Source organism: Lissotriton helveticus, chromosome 3_1 (assembly GCF_964261635.1).
Source record: "Lissotriton helveticus chromosome 3_1, aLisHel1.1, whole genome shotgun sequence".
Taxonomy (NCBI): Eukaryota; Metazoa; Chordata; class Amphibia; order Caudata; family Salamandridae; genus Lissotriton; species Lissotriton helveticus.
Window position 1 is genome coordinate 1814860679 of NC_136061.1, and position 17363 is coordinate 1814878041.

Sequence of the window (17363 nt, forward strand, 5' to 3'; positions counted from 1 at the left end):
ATACTAAGAGTTTGTGGACCGACATGGCATTCCTGGATAACAATGGGTTTTGTTTTTGCATGACTTTTAGGTCAGCGTTTACAAATTTTGGCTCATGAGCTAATTATTGGTGGGTTGTGAAAGTCCAAGCAATAAATGAAGATGCCTTTAAATTCTGTAATTATCTGGTCACATTAGCTGTGCTTCAAAGACAAAGGTCAGATGCCAGACGGTCTTCTGACAAATTGCTGCTTATATTTTTTAACATGGGAAGTGAGGTTTAAACTCCTCTTACTTTGTAGTCAAAAAAAGAAAAGTAAAATGAATTGTGTGACAATCTTGCTTGTGTGCGGGGTTGTGTACGGAAAGGCTTTTTTAGTAACACTTAACAAAATGTAAATACATGTAAATGAGCTGTACACATTTAGCTTTAGGAAAGCAGAAATGAAGCAAATTTTTGTAATCGTGAAGTGCGATGGAAACAGATTTTAATAGGATAAAAGAAAAATCAAGACACTTTACTTGGTAATGTACAAATGATAAATATTCACTGAAACTTTATTTCCACACAGTAACGTGTGTACAATATAGTTTTGTCAGTAAAACTATATGTATGTTCAAATTTAGTGGTCATTCAATTGGAAAATGTGCTGCCTGTAAATGACAGTGGGCTACCACACAATGCTTTAGTTACATTATAAAAATCACCCACCTCATGCCCATTAAAGGTAAGTGAACCATGAAAGCAGGCACAGTAGTTTGACCCTGCTGACATCTGCCCCATGATATAATAAATGGGCCACACGTGTGACATGAATTACTGTGAGTGATGCGAAGGAAGTTTGTCCGCGTAGTTAATTAAATCCTGCCGGTTACGCCATTGCGACCTGCAGTTAAGCTACTCAACAGGTCTGGGCACACGTATAATGACATGCGATTAAACTGAGTTTTATAAAGGTGATTCAAGACGAGATTAGAAAAAATAATTTGAAATAGAAATAAGTGAGGATTTCACATCTTTGCCTAAATAAAGAGCCTGAGCAAAATTTACTAAATAGTTAGAAAGCATTTCTTACATGCAACAATATATTTCACAGCACAAGTACACTGATCTCTACACAGTCACTTCGCCATACAAAACCTTTAAGCTGTCAGCTGTATGTTTTTTTAAAGCAAACTTTCTCTTTTAACACATAAACAAAGATTGCCTAACATAATTTATTTTGTTGTTTTCAAAAAGATTTAAGAACTCATTTTTCATTTTAACAGCTTTTTTTTTACATACAAATAAAAGATTGGTCCTAGTACTTTATCATACTCCTCCTTTCCCAGAATTATAATGTAATTATGTCACATCATGTCAGTCATGTTGACAGGACACTGCCCTGTAGGTTGGCAAAACTGATTGTCAAAAATGTTAAAATGAGAGGCAAATGTCAGTTTACAAATATAATTAATTACATTTGTGTTTTCACAGCTTTCAAAATCCTTCACAATCAATAAATGTTACAAATGTGACTAGATAGGATCTCAGTGGCATCCTATATTAGTGACAAGGGTATGTTGGTGACACAACCCCACACAACACAAATTCCAAGATAAGCAAAAGAATGCTTCTCAGATAACAGCTTCGTTTTTGACATACTGGGTCATGAAACTTGCCCTGCCAGTGGTAAGTGCATTTCGACTGGACTGTCTTGATTCTGATTGGAGCCAGGAACGGTTATTCAGACCCCAAGGTTATTATTACATCTGCAGCCCCACGGACGACTCATCAGAATGAATGGTTAGTCTAAAAGAAATCTACTTTTTACAATATTTATTTTTAAATTACATTTTGAATGACATAGCACTGGAATGTGTAGAGCATCTCCTGATTTGTCACTGAAAGACAAGACAAAGGTAAGCAAATTAAGGGGCCTACGTGAAAGAAGTGAGGAGTGGGACAGATAGCTACCTCACCTTGAACCCACCATAAAGCCACTAGAAAAGACGAATTACCCTCACTCTGCTAAGCATCACCTTTTCTTGTTCCTAGCTGCAGGGAAAAGACAGATACCTTCTCTGTCCCTAAACCTATGGTCAGTAGAGGCATTCTATTGTTGCCCCTAGGTTCAGGGAAAAGACAGACCGCCACCCACTCAGCCCTTCTGAGGTCTGAAAACTGATGAAGAGTGAACAGAACAGATAATTACACTATCAGTTCTGCTGGGACTCCTATACTGTAAAGCCAAAATCCGGAGACAGAAATAGGTACAGATAATAAAATCCTGCACTCTGCCAAGGCATATATATTGTACAGCCTCAGCCTGGAGACAAACGCGAGGACAGATAATCACACACTGACCTCTGCTGGCCAGGGGACGTATACTGCACATCCTCAGCCATGGGATCAGAGTACGGTCAGATATCACACCCTGGCTGCTCTACACTCCAGGCTCAAAGAAAAGGGGCAGACCAATAACCCTGGGACCAGGGCAAGACAATGTATAAAGGAAAACAATGGTAGTGTAAGCCTCAATTTCCATGGCAACCATACAAAAACCATCAATAAATAGGTTTGACACAATTTATTTACTTCATGTTTACAACCATACATTTAAAGGTATCTCTTCTTTAAAGTAACTAATTATTTTGAAAGAAAGTGCTCCAGAAAATTCTAGGGTGCAGTGAGAGTGAAAAGGGTGAATTCTGAGTGCACAGGTGCTATACAGAAAAATATTCTTATTTGAAATTATAAATAATGTATCTGCATTTTAGGGCAAGTCAACTGTGAGGAATTAATGCCAGGCTACAACCGGCAAAAAGAGTATGACTCACCGCTTGACAAAAAGACACTGTCATGTGATCGGTGTAGCTGTGAAGAAATGCACAAAAGCAACATCAAGGGTTATTGAAAAAAAACAAAAATTGTTCCAAACATGATGGCAGACTGCCATCCAGTGGTAGCGGTTCCAACTTAATAGTAATAACACAGCGCTCAGCCATCTCAAATCCTGGCTGTGAGCACGCACGTGCGATCTGAATGCTTTAAATAGCACATGCCCCAGTAGAAACATGCTTATGGTAGGAAAGATTATAAAATCATCTCCACGATTTAAAAAAACCCAAAAAAAAACACTGTGGAGAATTGTGAATAGAATTAGTGCTAAGTTAAAAACAATGATTAAAGCAATTAGCTAAACGCTATATTAAGAGCATTAGTCAACTTGAAAATAAGAGGAATGTGAAGAAAAATATAAAGTGTGAATTAACACGCCACTTGGAGTTAGGCTAAATTAAAAACATTGTACATGTCAGGTAACTAACCGCCAGTTGTGGGGCGTTAGTCAACATTAACCGCCAATTGTGGAAAGTCCTCAATCGGCAATGATACAAGCCATCAGAACTGAATTAGGTACAAAGTCTTGGGTGACTTTAACCCAGATGGCTGTGATCAGATTTTGGAAGAGACTAGACGACCCCGAAAGTAAAAAAGTAGCATATTGGTGTCGTAAAGAAATACAGAAAAGCGAGTTAAAATGGGCAAAGACCAGTAGGGAAAAATTGAAGGGAATTTGCAACGCACTGGAGATCGAACTGGATGTGAGTTCATTCCAAATACTTATCTCCAAATGCGATCTGAAGCAAAGGGGGAAAGAGGTCTCGAAATCAACTGATATGGGTTACCTAACTAAGAAAAAATCTGTGGCACACATGCTAAATGCGTGGCCCCAGGATAACTGGTTCCCATATCTCGATAGATTACCCAACCGTGGCCTCAGGCAAGAGATACTGAGGCTTCGAATTGGTATCAACCCATGGGTAACAAACAGAGACCTCAATATAAGAATGTTAGATGAGGAAGGTCACTGTAGGTGCAACTTGAGAACTAAGGGGGACTTGATGCATTTCCTGTTAGACTGTGCGGTACTCCTAGAATATAGGAAAAGGTGGCTGCGCCCAGTATTTCTAAAATATGAGGTAAAAACAAGGTTTCAGGCGGTGAAACTCCTTTCTGAAATCCCATACTTGGATATTGTAATAGCCCTTGGGAAGTTCTTAAAGGAGGCCCTTGGGGCGCTGAGGGCCAAAGAATAACCTGCATTACTGTATTTTTTAGCTTAGCAGAAGAGACCCTCGGAGGGATAAAAATGTGTACAGGTTTTAACATTTGTATATAAATTATGTAGTTTTAAAATGATGTGTATGATATTTTAATGGACACGTTTTTAAAAATAATAGGTGTACAATTTTATGTCGCATACTCAAATCGGCGTTTTACTCACTGTATTGTTTAAAGACCAAGGTCATAATAAACATATATTTTGACTTGACTTGACTAGTCAATATGTTATTGTATGCCATGTTAAAGAAGGCACCACAAAATGTGTCCAAAGACTATTGGAGATTCATGCATGGGAAATATAGATTGTCGCTGTGATGCCAGTGTAATATCCTGTACAAAGTAATAGGGAATAGGCGTCTGGCATAAGGCAAGTGGGTACTATTGAAAAATGAAGTCAGCTACCAGCGCAACCATGAGATTAAATCTTAATAAATAAAAATAGAAAAAAGAAGAGGACAACCAGGTGAGTCCACAAATCATAGGTGTATCCTGCATAAGAAAATAATTTAAATCCTGTCATTATGTTAGAGCAAATCGAAAAACATTTAAATATTTATTTATAAGCTTGTATAGCGCTAGACTCGACTCCCGGAGGAGTATCTCTGCGTTTAGTACACCTAGCAGGCAAAAGAAACAATGCTTCCAAGATCTTGAAAGGAGAGAGACGCTGAATTTAAAACAAGAAGGTCTTCAGCAATTTCCTGAAGGCTAAATGATTAGTGCATAGCCTGAGGGTAGCTGGAAGTTTGTTCCAGAGACTGGGACCCAAAAATGAGAGAGCTCTACCGCCCAATCTCGCCCTTCTGATGGACGGAACCTGTAGAAGACATTGATTGCTGGAGCGGTGGGTGCGTACAGGATTGTAGGGGACAAACTTCTCAGTCAGGTACAAGGTACCTGAACCATAGATACTCTTATGAATAATGCAACAGGTTTTAAATTGTACCCGTTGTCAGATCGGTAGCCAATGAAGCTTTTCCAGGAGAGGGAGTTCTGGGCGGGGCATTAAGAACCAGCCTTGCAGCGGTGTCTGAACCACCTGGTATCTACTTAGCAAGTTGTCATTTGCTGATATTAACAGCCCATTGCAGTAGTCCAGGCGGCTAAGCACTAAAGCCTGGACAAGAGTCTTTCTAAAAGCGTATGGCAAAAGAGGAAACACACGCCTAAGGAGTCCAATAACATGAAAACAGGACCCAGCTGTTTGATTGGCATGCTCCTTTAAGGATAGCCCTTGGTCCAACCGAACACCCAGGTTCTTTACTGTCTGCTTAGGACAAGGGACGGGGCCCAGATCTAAAGGCCACCAGTCCGGCGACCACAACAGTTGAGCCTCCCCAAACAGCATAACCTCGGTTTTCCTTACATTACATTGCAGGAAATTCGAGGACATTCATTGAGACACAGCTCTCATACCTTCAGAGAAAGAGCGCTTAACTGCAGCAGTCAAAGTCTGAAAAGGAAAAAGCAGCTGAGTGTCGTCAGCGTACGACACAGGAATAAATCCATATGATCTCATAAGATCGGCCAGGGGGGCCACATACACATTAAAAAGCGTGGGACTTAAACATGAGCCCTGTGGCACCCCCTTAGTAAGGTCCACAGGTGCCGAACGGAAGGGACCCAAACTGACACCCTGCGAGCGGCCAGATAGAAAACTCTTCAGCCAGGACAGAGCCACACCCTTGACCCCTACCTAAACAAATCATATATTAGGTAACTCTTAATGAAGAATTGCTGTGAAAATGGCGATAGAAGGTGAATGAAATCAGTCTAGTATATGTAATTGTGATTGGCTTAGGGGAGCAAATCCTGCTTCCTGTTCCAACAGAAGCCAGGAAGAGGAGGGAACAGAGGCGGCTGCCGGGCGGCAGGTAAATGATTTAAAATTTATTTATTTTTCCTTTTCCTCCCCTCCCCACTACTGATTTGCGGGATCAGCCACGACTGATATTACTTGGCCCACGTGGTGGAGACAAGTCGAACATACTAATACGCAAAGAACTTCAGTGGATGGAAAAACTTTGCTCCATTGCAGATGGCCTTAATACAATAGAGGACTGGAGACAAGCTGCGTTCATTTGATTGGACTACATATACAAGAATGATTTAACTCTTCTTACCTGACCCATTGGTGGTTTATTTCAATTTATATTGCAGTCGTTTGATTGTAATATATATACTAGACTGATTTAATCCCCCTTCTATTGCCATTTGCACAGCAATTCTTCATAAAGAGTTCTCTGATTTATGGTTTGTTTATTTAAATATGCTGTTCGATTTGTTCTCACATTAATGACAGGATTTAAATTCTTTTTTATGCAGGATACTCGTATGATTTGTGGACTCACCTGGAGGTCCTCTTACTTTTTTTATTTTTATGCATTAAGATTTAATCTCATGGATGCGCTGGTTGCGGACGTCATTTTCTATTAGCACCCACTAGCCTTATGCCAGATGCCTATTTCCTATTACTTTGTACAGGATATTACACTAGCATTTCAGTGACACACTATATTTACAATTCATGAATCTCCAATAGTCTTCGGACAACTTTTTGTGGTGCCTTCTTTGCCATGGCATAAAACAACACGATTGACTAACATTCCACATTTTGCAGTTAACATTGACTAACGTTCCACAACTGGCGGTTAGTTACCTGACGCATACGTTTTTAATTTAGCCTAACCACAAGGGGCATGTTAATTCACGCTTTATATTTTTCATCACATTCCTCTGGAAATAGTCCATGTGGATTTCCTCTATTTCCATTGTAGTCCTTATTTTCACGTTCACTAATACTCTTAATTTAACGTTTAGTTAATTGCTTTAATCATTGTTTTTAACTTTGCACTAATTCTATTTACATTTCCCCACAGCAGGGTTTTTTCAATCGTGCAGATGATTTTATCCACATACACGTTTTCCCCTCAGGAGGGACGTGCTATTTAAAGCATTCAGAGTCCACTCGCCCGCTCAGAGCTAGTATTTGAGATGGCTCAGTGCGGTGCAATACAAGTAAGCTGGATCCGCTTCCACTGGATGGCAGTCTGTCATCAAGTATGGAACAATCTTTGTTTTTTTAACAATCCCTGATGTTCCTTTTGTTCATTTCTTGGCAGCCACACTGATCGCATGATGGTGTCATTTTATCAAGCGGTGTGTCATTCCCTTTTTGCCTGTTAGAACTCTGCATTAATTCCTCACATCTAACTTTCCCTATAATCCGGATACATCATTTCTATTTTCAGACAAGAAATTTTTCCTTTGGTGAATTTCTCATTTACTCACTTTCAATAATTCTATAGCCATATCTAACTCTCTTTCAATCGCCTGAATGTTCATGGGCTGTTTTAATTAATTGCCCCACTTGGTGAGTTTGAGTTTTGTCAGACACACATTTATGCTAGCCATTGACTCTTGATTGTGAAACACTGTTGATTTTTCAATAGACTCTGTCTAGCATTAGATGGGCATGCACCACTGACAGTGGTCATGAGTTCTTCCCTCCTTCTTTGCTATACAATTCATTGGTGCTCGCCATTGCCACGATTTTTCGGTATGTTTAAAATATATAAAAAGTTTAATTTTCAAGCTCTTAATTCTTTTTACAAATAATTATTACGTGTTTTTTTACTTTGAGGTGCTTCCATTAAATCCTTCCTGTCCTGATGATGACCCTTATATAAATAATCTTTTTGGGGTCGAAACGTCGACAACTATAATATTGGGCTGTCTTTTAGTTGCATTTGAATAATGACACTCTGACATACAGTGGCGTGTAACAACAAATGTATCCAAATCAGTCACTTGTATATATGCTTTTTGTATAGCACTTGTGCACTCTAAATTCACCATTCATGCATTGAAATTCACCATTCACTTTCAATGCATCATAGTATTCTTTGCAGCACCTTGTTTCAAAATAATTTGATACTTTAAAAAAGAGATATCTTTAAATGTATCATTTTAAACATGAACTAAATAAATTTTGTTTTGATTCCTGGTCAAACCAATCTAAAATATTATATTTATATGGTTGCCACATAAGCTGAGGCTTACACTTCTCCCGTAGGCACCAATGATTTTTTTATATGCTGTACAACACAGGTCTACAGGTCTGGGGACAGGTGTATACACAGAAATGACAACCTGAGCTCTGCTACTTTCACAGCCTCTACAGTGTGGGCATGGGGACAGCTGCAAGGACAGATTTTATTGTAGTGTTGTGTTCTACTGTATTGGAATGTAACATTTATATAGTACTTAGTAATCCCATGTTGGGTGCTATAGCATTTACGAATACCGGCAGCATGCTACACCATGCTGCATGTGTGGTTGGAAAAGTTCTGTGTATTGTTAGGAGCCCACGTGGGAAGTGTTTTGGAGAGGTGCTCTTGTCTTGGGTCACAGCGCTTGATATAGTCCTGCCAAATACCATGCATCAGGGGTTAGACTAACGCATTTTAGTGCTACAATCCGCAGCACTGTACTAAATGCTTAGTCAAACACTTTAAATTAGCTCTTAGCAGCATGATGAGGCACTACAGTAAGCTTACTGAGGGATATAAATATAATTTACAAAGAAGCAGCCAGTGATCTTGCAAGAGCATTAGTACCCCATATAATTATGACCTGGCCCCAGGTCAAAATGATGGTCTGTGCCCAGCTGAGTTTATTTAGCTAAACAATTAAGCTGTGACCTGCAGAGGGTGAGTGGATCATTTTATCTGACCTATTCTGGACAAGATGCTTGGGCTGTAGCACTTGTTTTTTCCCGCTTCATTTCTTTGGCCTTTTCGCTGAGGACATTACGCCGGGGTGCGGCCGAATCCGACGCGTGCGCAAATCGGGCGGCCCCCGGGCCTCCCGTGACATCAGACGGCCAGGGGCCGTCCGACGCATCAAAAAGGTTATAAAAAAGGCAAAAATATATTTAAATGACCCTGTCATTTCTTTAACAAGTTGAAAAAGTCTTTATGACTATTTGTTGCATTTAGATGGCGGTTTTGCAGCTGGAGTGCGACACAAAGCCAAAAAATATAAATGCATTAAAACATACACTTCTTATGGACATGCCAATGCTTAAAGTGTAAAGTTTTCATTGAAAGTAAATGTTGCACTCGATATGTTGTTTCTCAGGAAGAAAAACGGTGATCCTCGAGTATCTGTACACCTTACACTCATTATCCCCACACTTCAAAGAAATAGTCTTTAATTCCTGTCACTTGAGAGAGATCTTGGGCTATTGTACTCTATTTGATGTTTAATGGCATGATGTCCATTTATTGTACAGAAGGTCTGCAGTTAAAGTCCTTACTGCCTAAAACGGTTCATAATCATAAAGCCACAACTGATAATAAGCAGCCTTGTGGTGTTACTGTGCAATGCTTGGGCCAGTCCACAACAGTGATTTAATAACAACATTAATTCTGGCAATTGTATTCTTGGTTCAACCCTTTTGTGAGCATTTATGTGACGTGTATGTGTATTCTCATGCATAGGGAACATGTTGAGAAAGTGGCAAGCCGTGACATGGCTGACAATTCATCCAGTGCCTTCGTTGGCAGAAACCTTCATTCTGTTCTTGCTTGTTATACAAGATCCCTTTGTGTTCTGGTCTGTTTAAGGCCGTTTCCAAACCATTATAAAATGCAAAGTGAGTATTTTCTGATATTTCTATTACTTCACGGTTGTACAGGATTTGCTAAGAGCACAATAAAGTGTCAGTCAAAGTGTAACCCATATGGCCTTAAAATGTCACACATAAAGACATCTGATACCTAGAAATGTGACACATTCCCAAACTGAAATCTTAGCAGCTATGTTAATAACAGATATGACTGCCTGGGCTCTGTGTGGCTCCCACACTGTGCAACCTTATCGTGGCGATAGATTATAACTCCCTTCGGCTGTGTGTTCTTAACCAGAGCTCGTACGTGGATCCACGATGCCACCTGCTGGATCTCTCGGGTACCACTGACTGTACAAGTTGCTGTGAACCAAGGCACCGGTAAAATGGATGCTAATAAATAGCCTTTCTAGAATCTCTTGTGCATCACTGCTTGAATTCAGAGCTTGAAGCTGATAATGTTACTGAACATCGAGATTAGCGCCCCCAGCTCATTGTTCTCCTGCTAGTCCTGCTTGGATGCTTGTGATGGGGTGACTTAGCTCGGACTCAATGGAGTTCACTTCGTGCCTGGTTGCTTTAGTGCCCTATTGACGGTGAGCACTTGAGCACAATGGCAACATGCAGGGATTGGGTCCATCAGGGCAGCTTTCCTCCAAGGAGCACTGACAGCGATATGCACATGTAGTCATAGAAAAATGAATGGCCAATGACGGGCTGTTCTACCCCACTGCACTCAGACCGTCCTCATCGGTTTCAAAGTGTGACCATTTCATCCGCGCGTCAAGAAGTTGGCAGACCCAGGGATCAAGGAGCCAGTTTGCTAAAAGCCTGCTGAGGCGCTGCTGCACATTGGGGACATACTCCTGTCCTGTCAGGCATTTCTTCCCATGCACAGCTGACACAGTGGCTCTGATTTCCACCCAAAAAGTGACGTCACCTCCTGGTCCTTGGTGCATACAGGCACTTTGTATGCCAGAGATATTCCTCACACCCAGCTCTCCATTCGAGGCCCCTGTTTTTTGGACTGAGGGCACAGCTAAGCGGATGAGCCGGTTCGCCGGTGCTGCCGCAGCCCCCAGCCCCGGCGTGCCTCAGATGTCCTCCTCTGTCACAAGGCAGTAGAAGTCTGTCCGCGCTCCATAGTTGCGCGAGCCCAGGTCGGAGATGTCGATGTCGCCCCTCTCAGCGTCAGCCTCTGGAGCAGGCGGTCTAGGGGCCACCACCATCCGGGGAGCAGGTTCCCTGAACGTCGTCCCGCGGACACCTAGAGGGAGAGAGATGAAGAAGAGTGAGTGCAGACGCATATCTAAGGTCAAAGGGTAACAGGGTCATGCAGAGAGCAAACGTAAAGACTGTTGGCAAGGCCAGGACAGCTTTTTACAGGGGAACAGAGGCATTTTTCCGAAGCAATGCTTGGATCAGTGGACAGAGGATAGGTTGGACGGAAAGGACTGGTTACCAGAGTAGGGACTGGGTCGGGAATGCTCACCGGGTTAGGGCAGGCCAGTCAGAAACTTTTATGATACTCCATTTTGTGAGTTGCAGCCTACCTGTGCCCCAGTCCCCAGACTGCAGTGAGCAGAGTCAAGGAAGTGGTAAGGAGGCAGACTAGTGCTGTCTCTTCTCCAAAACAAAAGTTGTTAAAAAAACGATTTTGCCTTTCTGTGATTACTTTCTTTGCCTGTGGTTGTTACAGTTTAAAATTGTAGTTTTAACATGCCTGTGATTGCCTATTTTATCACCTGTTTTGTGCTTTAAACTTGTGTTTTTTCCTGCCCATAATTGCTTCCGTTTAATGTGTTGAATTTTGGGATTTGCAGTCCAAACTCTGTAGTTTATCCCTCTCATTCCTGGTGACAATTCAGTTTTCCCACCAAATTTCTCCTTTGCTCTGTGATAAGACCTGTATGTTAAAACAGTGCACCCCCAGCCACCATTTTGTGTTCCCAATCCTGGAAAACCAGCCCCCCTGCCTCCCCCCAGCAACAGGGATATTCTACATCAGCGGGTGCTTCTGTGAGCTGTTTAAACTGTGTTTACTAGGGACTGTGCATTTCGTTTTTTGGCCAGGAAAGGGAGTAAAGTTTTATTCAAACAGATTTCAAGCTCACTATGTTATTTATTGGTTGTTGAGAGTAGGGTGGGATTTGGGCTAGGGTTAGACCTTTAATTGGAAGTAGCGATTACGACTTCTGGTGTGATTGGTTGCTGGACTAGTTGCGGGAATGAGAGTAGGGTTAGGCTTTCTATTGGAAGTAGGGACTAGGGCTTCATGTGCCATTGGTTGCTTGGACTTGGGTTGGGACTACTGGTACGGCAATGGTCTCTATTGGACGTAGAGATCACAATTTTGTAACTGATTGGGTGCTTGGACTAGGGCTAAGATTGGCTGGAAGGTCCTGGTCTCCTAATGGTTCTAGATTTTAGGGCTAGTGTTGTGATTGGATAGTGTTAGGGCTAGGGTTCCCATTGGCTGAAGGGGTCACCTGATTACTAGGGCTATAAAAGGCCAGGGTTAGGGCATCTCAGCCCAGGCGTCGAGGCTAAGGGCAGAGAGGACAAGGGCAGAGAGGACAAGGGCAGTTGCCTGTTTGAGCCTGTTAAGGGCAGAGAGGACAAGGGCAGTTGCTTGTTTGAGCCTGTTTGAGACTGACCAGGACCAGGGCCAGAAATGCTGCCCAATATACTTACCTCCTTTATGCATCTATATATTTTCAATGTACTTATGGATCTATATATTTATCACTTTCTCCTAATTTAGCATTTCCAATGCCTACCCTCTCTCTCATCCTATAAATCTATCAATATATCCTCTACATCCACTCTCATTTATCCCAAACCCCATACCACTACTATGATCCCCAAAATAACCCTTTCTAGACTCTCTCCTACTCTACCCCTCCTTGCATCACCTGACACCTCTTTTACTATACTGATCCCCTAAAACAAACCTTTCTAAACTCTTCCCTCTTTTCTACCCCTCCCCAACCCTTCTCAATCAAAATAACTAACAGATCCACCACTAAAATTACTTTCATATTTCACCATACTAATTCAACACTAATCCTGATGGGTTCCAGAGTAGCGTGCTACTTGCGATTCAAAGCCCCATCAGGGGTAGCAAGCGCTATATAAATACAAACCTCTTTCCCTCTTCTATCCGCCACCTACCCTTCTCTACCCACATAACTGAATAACATATCCACTACTCAAATGACTTCATATTTTGCTATACTAATTTTCAACACTAATCCTTATGGGTTCCAGAGTGGCGTGCTACACGCCAGAAAAGCGCTTCAACACCCATCAGGGGTAACAAGTGCTATTTGAATGCAAACCTTTCTTCCCCTTTTATACCTCCGCTGTCCTTCTCACTCCAAATAACTGACTAATATCCACCACTGAATTTACTTCATATTTCACCATATTAATTCACCACTAATCCTTTATGGGCTTCCTGAATAGCGTGCGTCAACACCCCATCAGGGATAACAAGCGCTATATAAATACAAACTTTTTTCCTCCTGCTATCATTCCAAATCCAAATTACTGACTAACCTGTACTTGCATGTTTCACTATACTAATTCAACACTAATCCTCTATGGGTCCCAGAGTAGAGTGCTACTCGCGAAAAAGCGTTTTGACGCCTCGCCTGGGGTACTAAGCGCTATATAAATGCAATTACAAAACAACACAATAGAAATATCCTTACAGGCCTCCGACAGGCTTCCATATTCGCAGGTGATCAGCCAGGGTCCTATTCACAGACCCGTGACAGCCTGCACCCCTCTGTAGGGCCCCTTTTCACAGCTCTTCAGTGAGTTAGGCACTATCTGTCCATTTCTGCATCACTAACCCTACTTACTGTTCTCACTGTGGTTCAGCCTTGAGGTCTTCTAAATGCTCTTCTCCGCCCGACAGTCTGCACAGTATTTCTTCTGCACTAACCCAACTGGCAACGCTTGCTAACTTAATTATTCATCAGTTGCAGAGCAAGGATTTTTTGAGCCCAAGCAAAAAGCCATTTTGATGTCTAGGTGCTCTCATCCGTCTAACAAAAATACATTTTTACGGTGTTCTGTTGTAATGTGGCACTTTGTTGCGGCCTCCTATAATTAAACAACCGCTTACATTGACCCTAATGCTGCACAGACTTTTTTCACAACCAAATAATTTGGAAGCCAAGGCCCAAGCTTTATGGGGAGTCACTAGCTGAGCTTTGAACAAAACACCCCTTTTCTGCTCAGGAACATTTTGGTACTTGTTCCCCATTTGGGTTAACATGTTGCTTTTCAAGTGGCACTAGCCCACTAAAATCAACATTCGTGGTCTGAGGGTTGCGCAGAGGAACCCTCAAATGTGTGTGTAAAGCTGGCCAGAGCATGCGGAGCATGATTTTTGTTGCAAATCATCTTAGTTGCTAGATGAGTTTCACATGTTGCTTTTGTGGAGACAGCCCCAAACCTTAAGTTCTTCAAAAGTTCCATCATACAAGATTTGGCGAGCCGTCATTTCAGCTTCCTTGCCCTTTAAACTACAGCCTCTCAATATAGACTGCCAGTGACTGAGCCCAGTCATGGAATTTTGTTGTGGAAGTGGATTTCTTACCCAGATCTCCTTCGGGGTCGGGATCAACACTGCCCTCCAAGTAGCTGGTGCCAAGAATCAGCATGGGGTCCTTATCCTCCTGTCGCTGAGTCTGAGGGTCAGCCAGGGGCCCGGCCCTGAAAGACAGCTTCCGCGGCATGGCCAGGCACAGCTCTTTCCAAAAGTCTGACGAAGGGGTCTGCATGAGCACAACAAATACACAAATCAGAATGCACATTTGTGTCTGGAAAACAATCTCTTATGGCTGAAGTAAGGCAATGGTCCCTGACAAGAAAATATTACTGTCACTGGATCGGATAGCCGACTTAAGAGAGTGCGCACCCTTCCCTGTGGAAATATAACCGTGATAAGATATTTTAGCTGATGTAAGAGAGAGAACTCACAATGCAAATGTCACCCAGCACAAGGGAGAACCCTCTGTTGAAATAACCCTGTTATAAGGTGTTAAGAGAACCATTAGGGAGGTGACTACCAGAAAAGGTCCTGCAGCTGGCAAAAGGATCTTACCCCACCATGAAAGTATCACCATTCTGTCCGACAGGCCATGAAAGGGATAGTGGACATCGCTGATAGTGCAAATGATAGATGACATACTTGGGTGGGCCTCAACAACAAAGTACCTGAACTCTACAAGGCCACAATATGAAAGCACACTGTATTCAGGGAATATTCCTGTTATAAGTTCTGAAATCAATGTTAACGATGTATAGGCCACCATGGAAATATATATCAAAAGAAGGGGGATACAAGAGCTGGATCCCAGAGGGGCTCTTTTCCTAGCTGCATATTTCTCAAGAAAAAAGAGCCCCTTTTTGGCAGTGTGTGCTAAACCTCCTGCAGGGTGATAAAAAGTGCATGGCTATTTTTATATGACCCTCACCCACCAGGGTTGCCCTTTGGTGGCATGCTTCTTCATAGGGTTCTGCTACGGAACGGGGCATGCTACAACCTCATAAATATGCAGGAGCACTGAATGGTATTCTATAGATGGTGATAGAATAGGAGTAGAAGTTTTAGAAGTTTTTTTTAAGTGCAATACAAAAATGCCTGTCTGGTAGGAGAGCCATGCTTTATTGTCCTCTAGACGGTACGGATTAAAAAAGGGGGAAGAGAAAAAGAAGGTATGGATGTAATGACCCTTCTTTCTACAGGTCTACATATTTCAAGCCAGTCCCAGTGGCTTTTTTTCAGGACCAAGGAAGTCTCTCCCTGATTCCACTATTGATCAAATAATATAATTATCGCAAAGTGACTTCACACCCTTTGCATGCTCATAAATATACTTTTCACCTACTTGGTGTTATTGGAAGTTAAAACTGTAAAATATAAGGAGAGAATTAGCCTGCCATAATTAATGGCACATACAGGGGTAACAGAACTCTTCAACCAACAAGATAGTGAAAGATCGCTGTGCAAAATAGCTTTATAACATCTCGAAGTGAGTAGAAGTCTGTGCAGGCTTAAAAGGTATGCTTTAAAGAGGTGTGTAGGTTGAGTACATCTATTCAGACCCCCCCGAGGATAGTGCGGCATGGATTAGCAAATTGTGCAGCACAAATATGGACATTTTGCAGCGCAAAGTAGAAAATTTTGTGGCACTTTATTTTGTTACTCTGCATAACATTATGCTCCCAGGGCCCGCCACATGCCTCATGGACAGCGGGACCTAGATTTAATTAAAGAAAATTTCCCCTGGGCTCGCCGTGTCTCCTTATAATTTTGCAGAGTTGCCCACCTCTCTCTATATTTGTGTGCATGGGGGGTGTTTGTGTGAGGATGTGTGTGTGTGTTTGTATGTATATATATATATATATATATAAATATATACATACATACAAACCCACACACTGATGAAAACTGAATGTGGTAGAGAGAGAGAAAGAGAAAAAGAGGTGGCAGTTTAAAATAACTTATGGGATCCTGGCACCTGCTGCAGAGATCTTTTGATTGCTTAGCAATTTTCTGATTATAATAATAACAGTAAGATAACTCTGGTGGTTAATGCACTTCCTGGCGAGATATGTATTCATGTGTAGTCACAGTGCGACTAAGTGCCAGCGAGAGGGAAAGAGAAATAGAGAGGAAGAGAGAGAGAGGGAGCTGGGGAGGGCGTGGGGGATGTATAATCTTAGCACTTTGGAAAACCCACTTTCCTGGTAAAAGCTTATTAAGGAGTGGGCTGCCACTAATGAGCCTTTCCGTTGCCTTGTGCTTAAGAACATTACACCTCAGCCTCGGGAACCTCACTCCCCGACTGCCTCGTGCAGCCGAGAACCTCCTCACAAGTGCAAGGAACGGAAACTCACCATCAACCATCATGGCACTGACATGTCAAGCTATGGGGACTGCATGAAACAAGAATGCTAACGTTTTTTTCTTTTCATGTTTAACATTAAAACAATTAGAGCAGTGATTTCTTTTAAAGATGGCAACTTCAATGGTCTCTTTGAATAAAAGTTTCTTAATATAAGCACATCTGTTGTATTTGTTGCTGAAAAGTTCATAACCTCATTTGTGTGCTTTTAGATACAATACTGGCATCTCAGATGGTTTACAAGTGTGCATAGTACGATTGTGTTTGCATTGAATGGGATATAAGGACTGCGTAAATTTATTTGTTGGTTTCTAATTAATCAACGTCAAGGAAAAATAGCTGTTGGCCATACTCCTTTTGTTGGCTCAATGGCAAGTAGGCCACTGGACCATTACAAGGAGAGTCACATTCTCCAAACTTCGTGAGCACTTTTGTAAAAAGCACAGCCTTTTTACAAAACTGCTGTTTAGCAATTATTTTAGCAAATCGCAAAATTGTGAAATCCTGTAGGGTCTGTCTATTAGAAATACTGAAAAAACCTGAGATTGAACACACAATGCATACAACACACTTAACACCACGATAAACATATACGGAAAACACTACATACACATAAGAAAACAGTTTTGTTCCGTAGGTTCTCCGGTGGCAAGGCGAACCTGTAGTCACACTCTCTGTGTGTATATAAATATATAAAGGCAGTCCAAACTGAGCATGT

The 17363-nt window shown here is 41.8% G+C and overlaps 1 protein-coding gene and 1 long non-coding RNA gene across 3 annotated transcripts in view; both read right to left on the bottom strand.

Annotated features, from left to right (window-relative positions):
* Positions 1-450: 450 nt before the first annotated feature.
* Positions 451-6459, bottom strand: LOC144823850 (uncharacterized). The gene is made up of 2 exons (XR_013608842.1): positions 4302-6459; positions 451-3337 (listed from the first exon to the last, which is right to left on the bottom strand). It is a non-coding gene; the product is annotated as an uncharacterized LOC144823850 (long non-coding RNA).
* A 786-nt stretch (positions 6460-7245) lies between these two features.
* Positions 7246-17363, bottom strand: part of SIGIRR (single Ig and TIR domain containing) — a 135433-nt gene continuing 125315 nt past the window's right edge. For both annotated transcript variants that reach the window (XM_078682722.1, XM_078682721.1), the window contains exons 9-10: positions 14332-14509; positions 7246-10986 (exon numbers count right to left, since the gene is read on the bottom strand). In XM_078682722.1, coding sequence (XP_078538848.1) covers positions 10814-10986; positions 14332-14509 — 351 coding nt within the window. In that variant the 3' untranslated portion in view covers positions 7246-10813. The remainder of the gene's footprint in view (positions 10987-14331; positions 14510-17363) is intronic.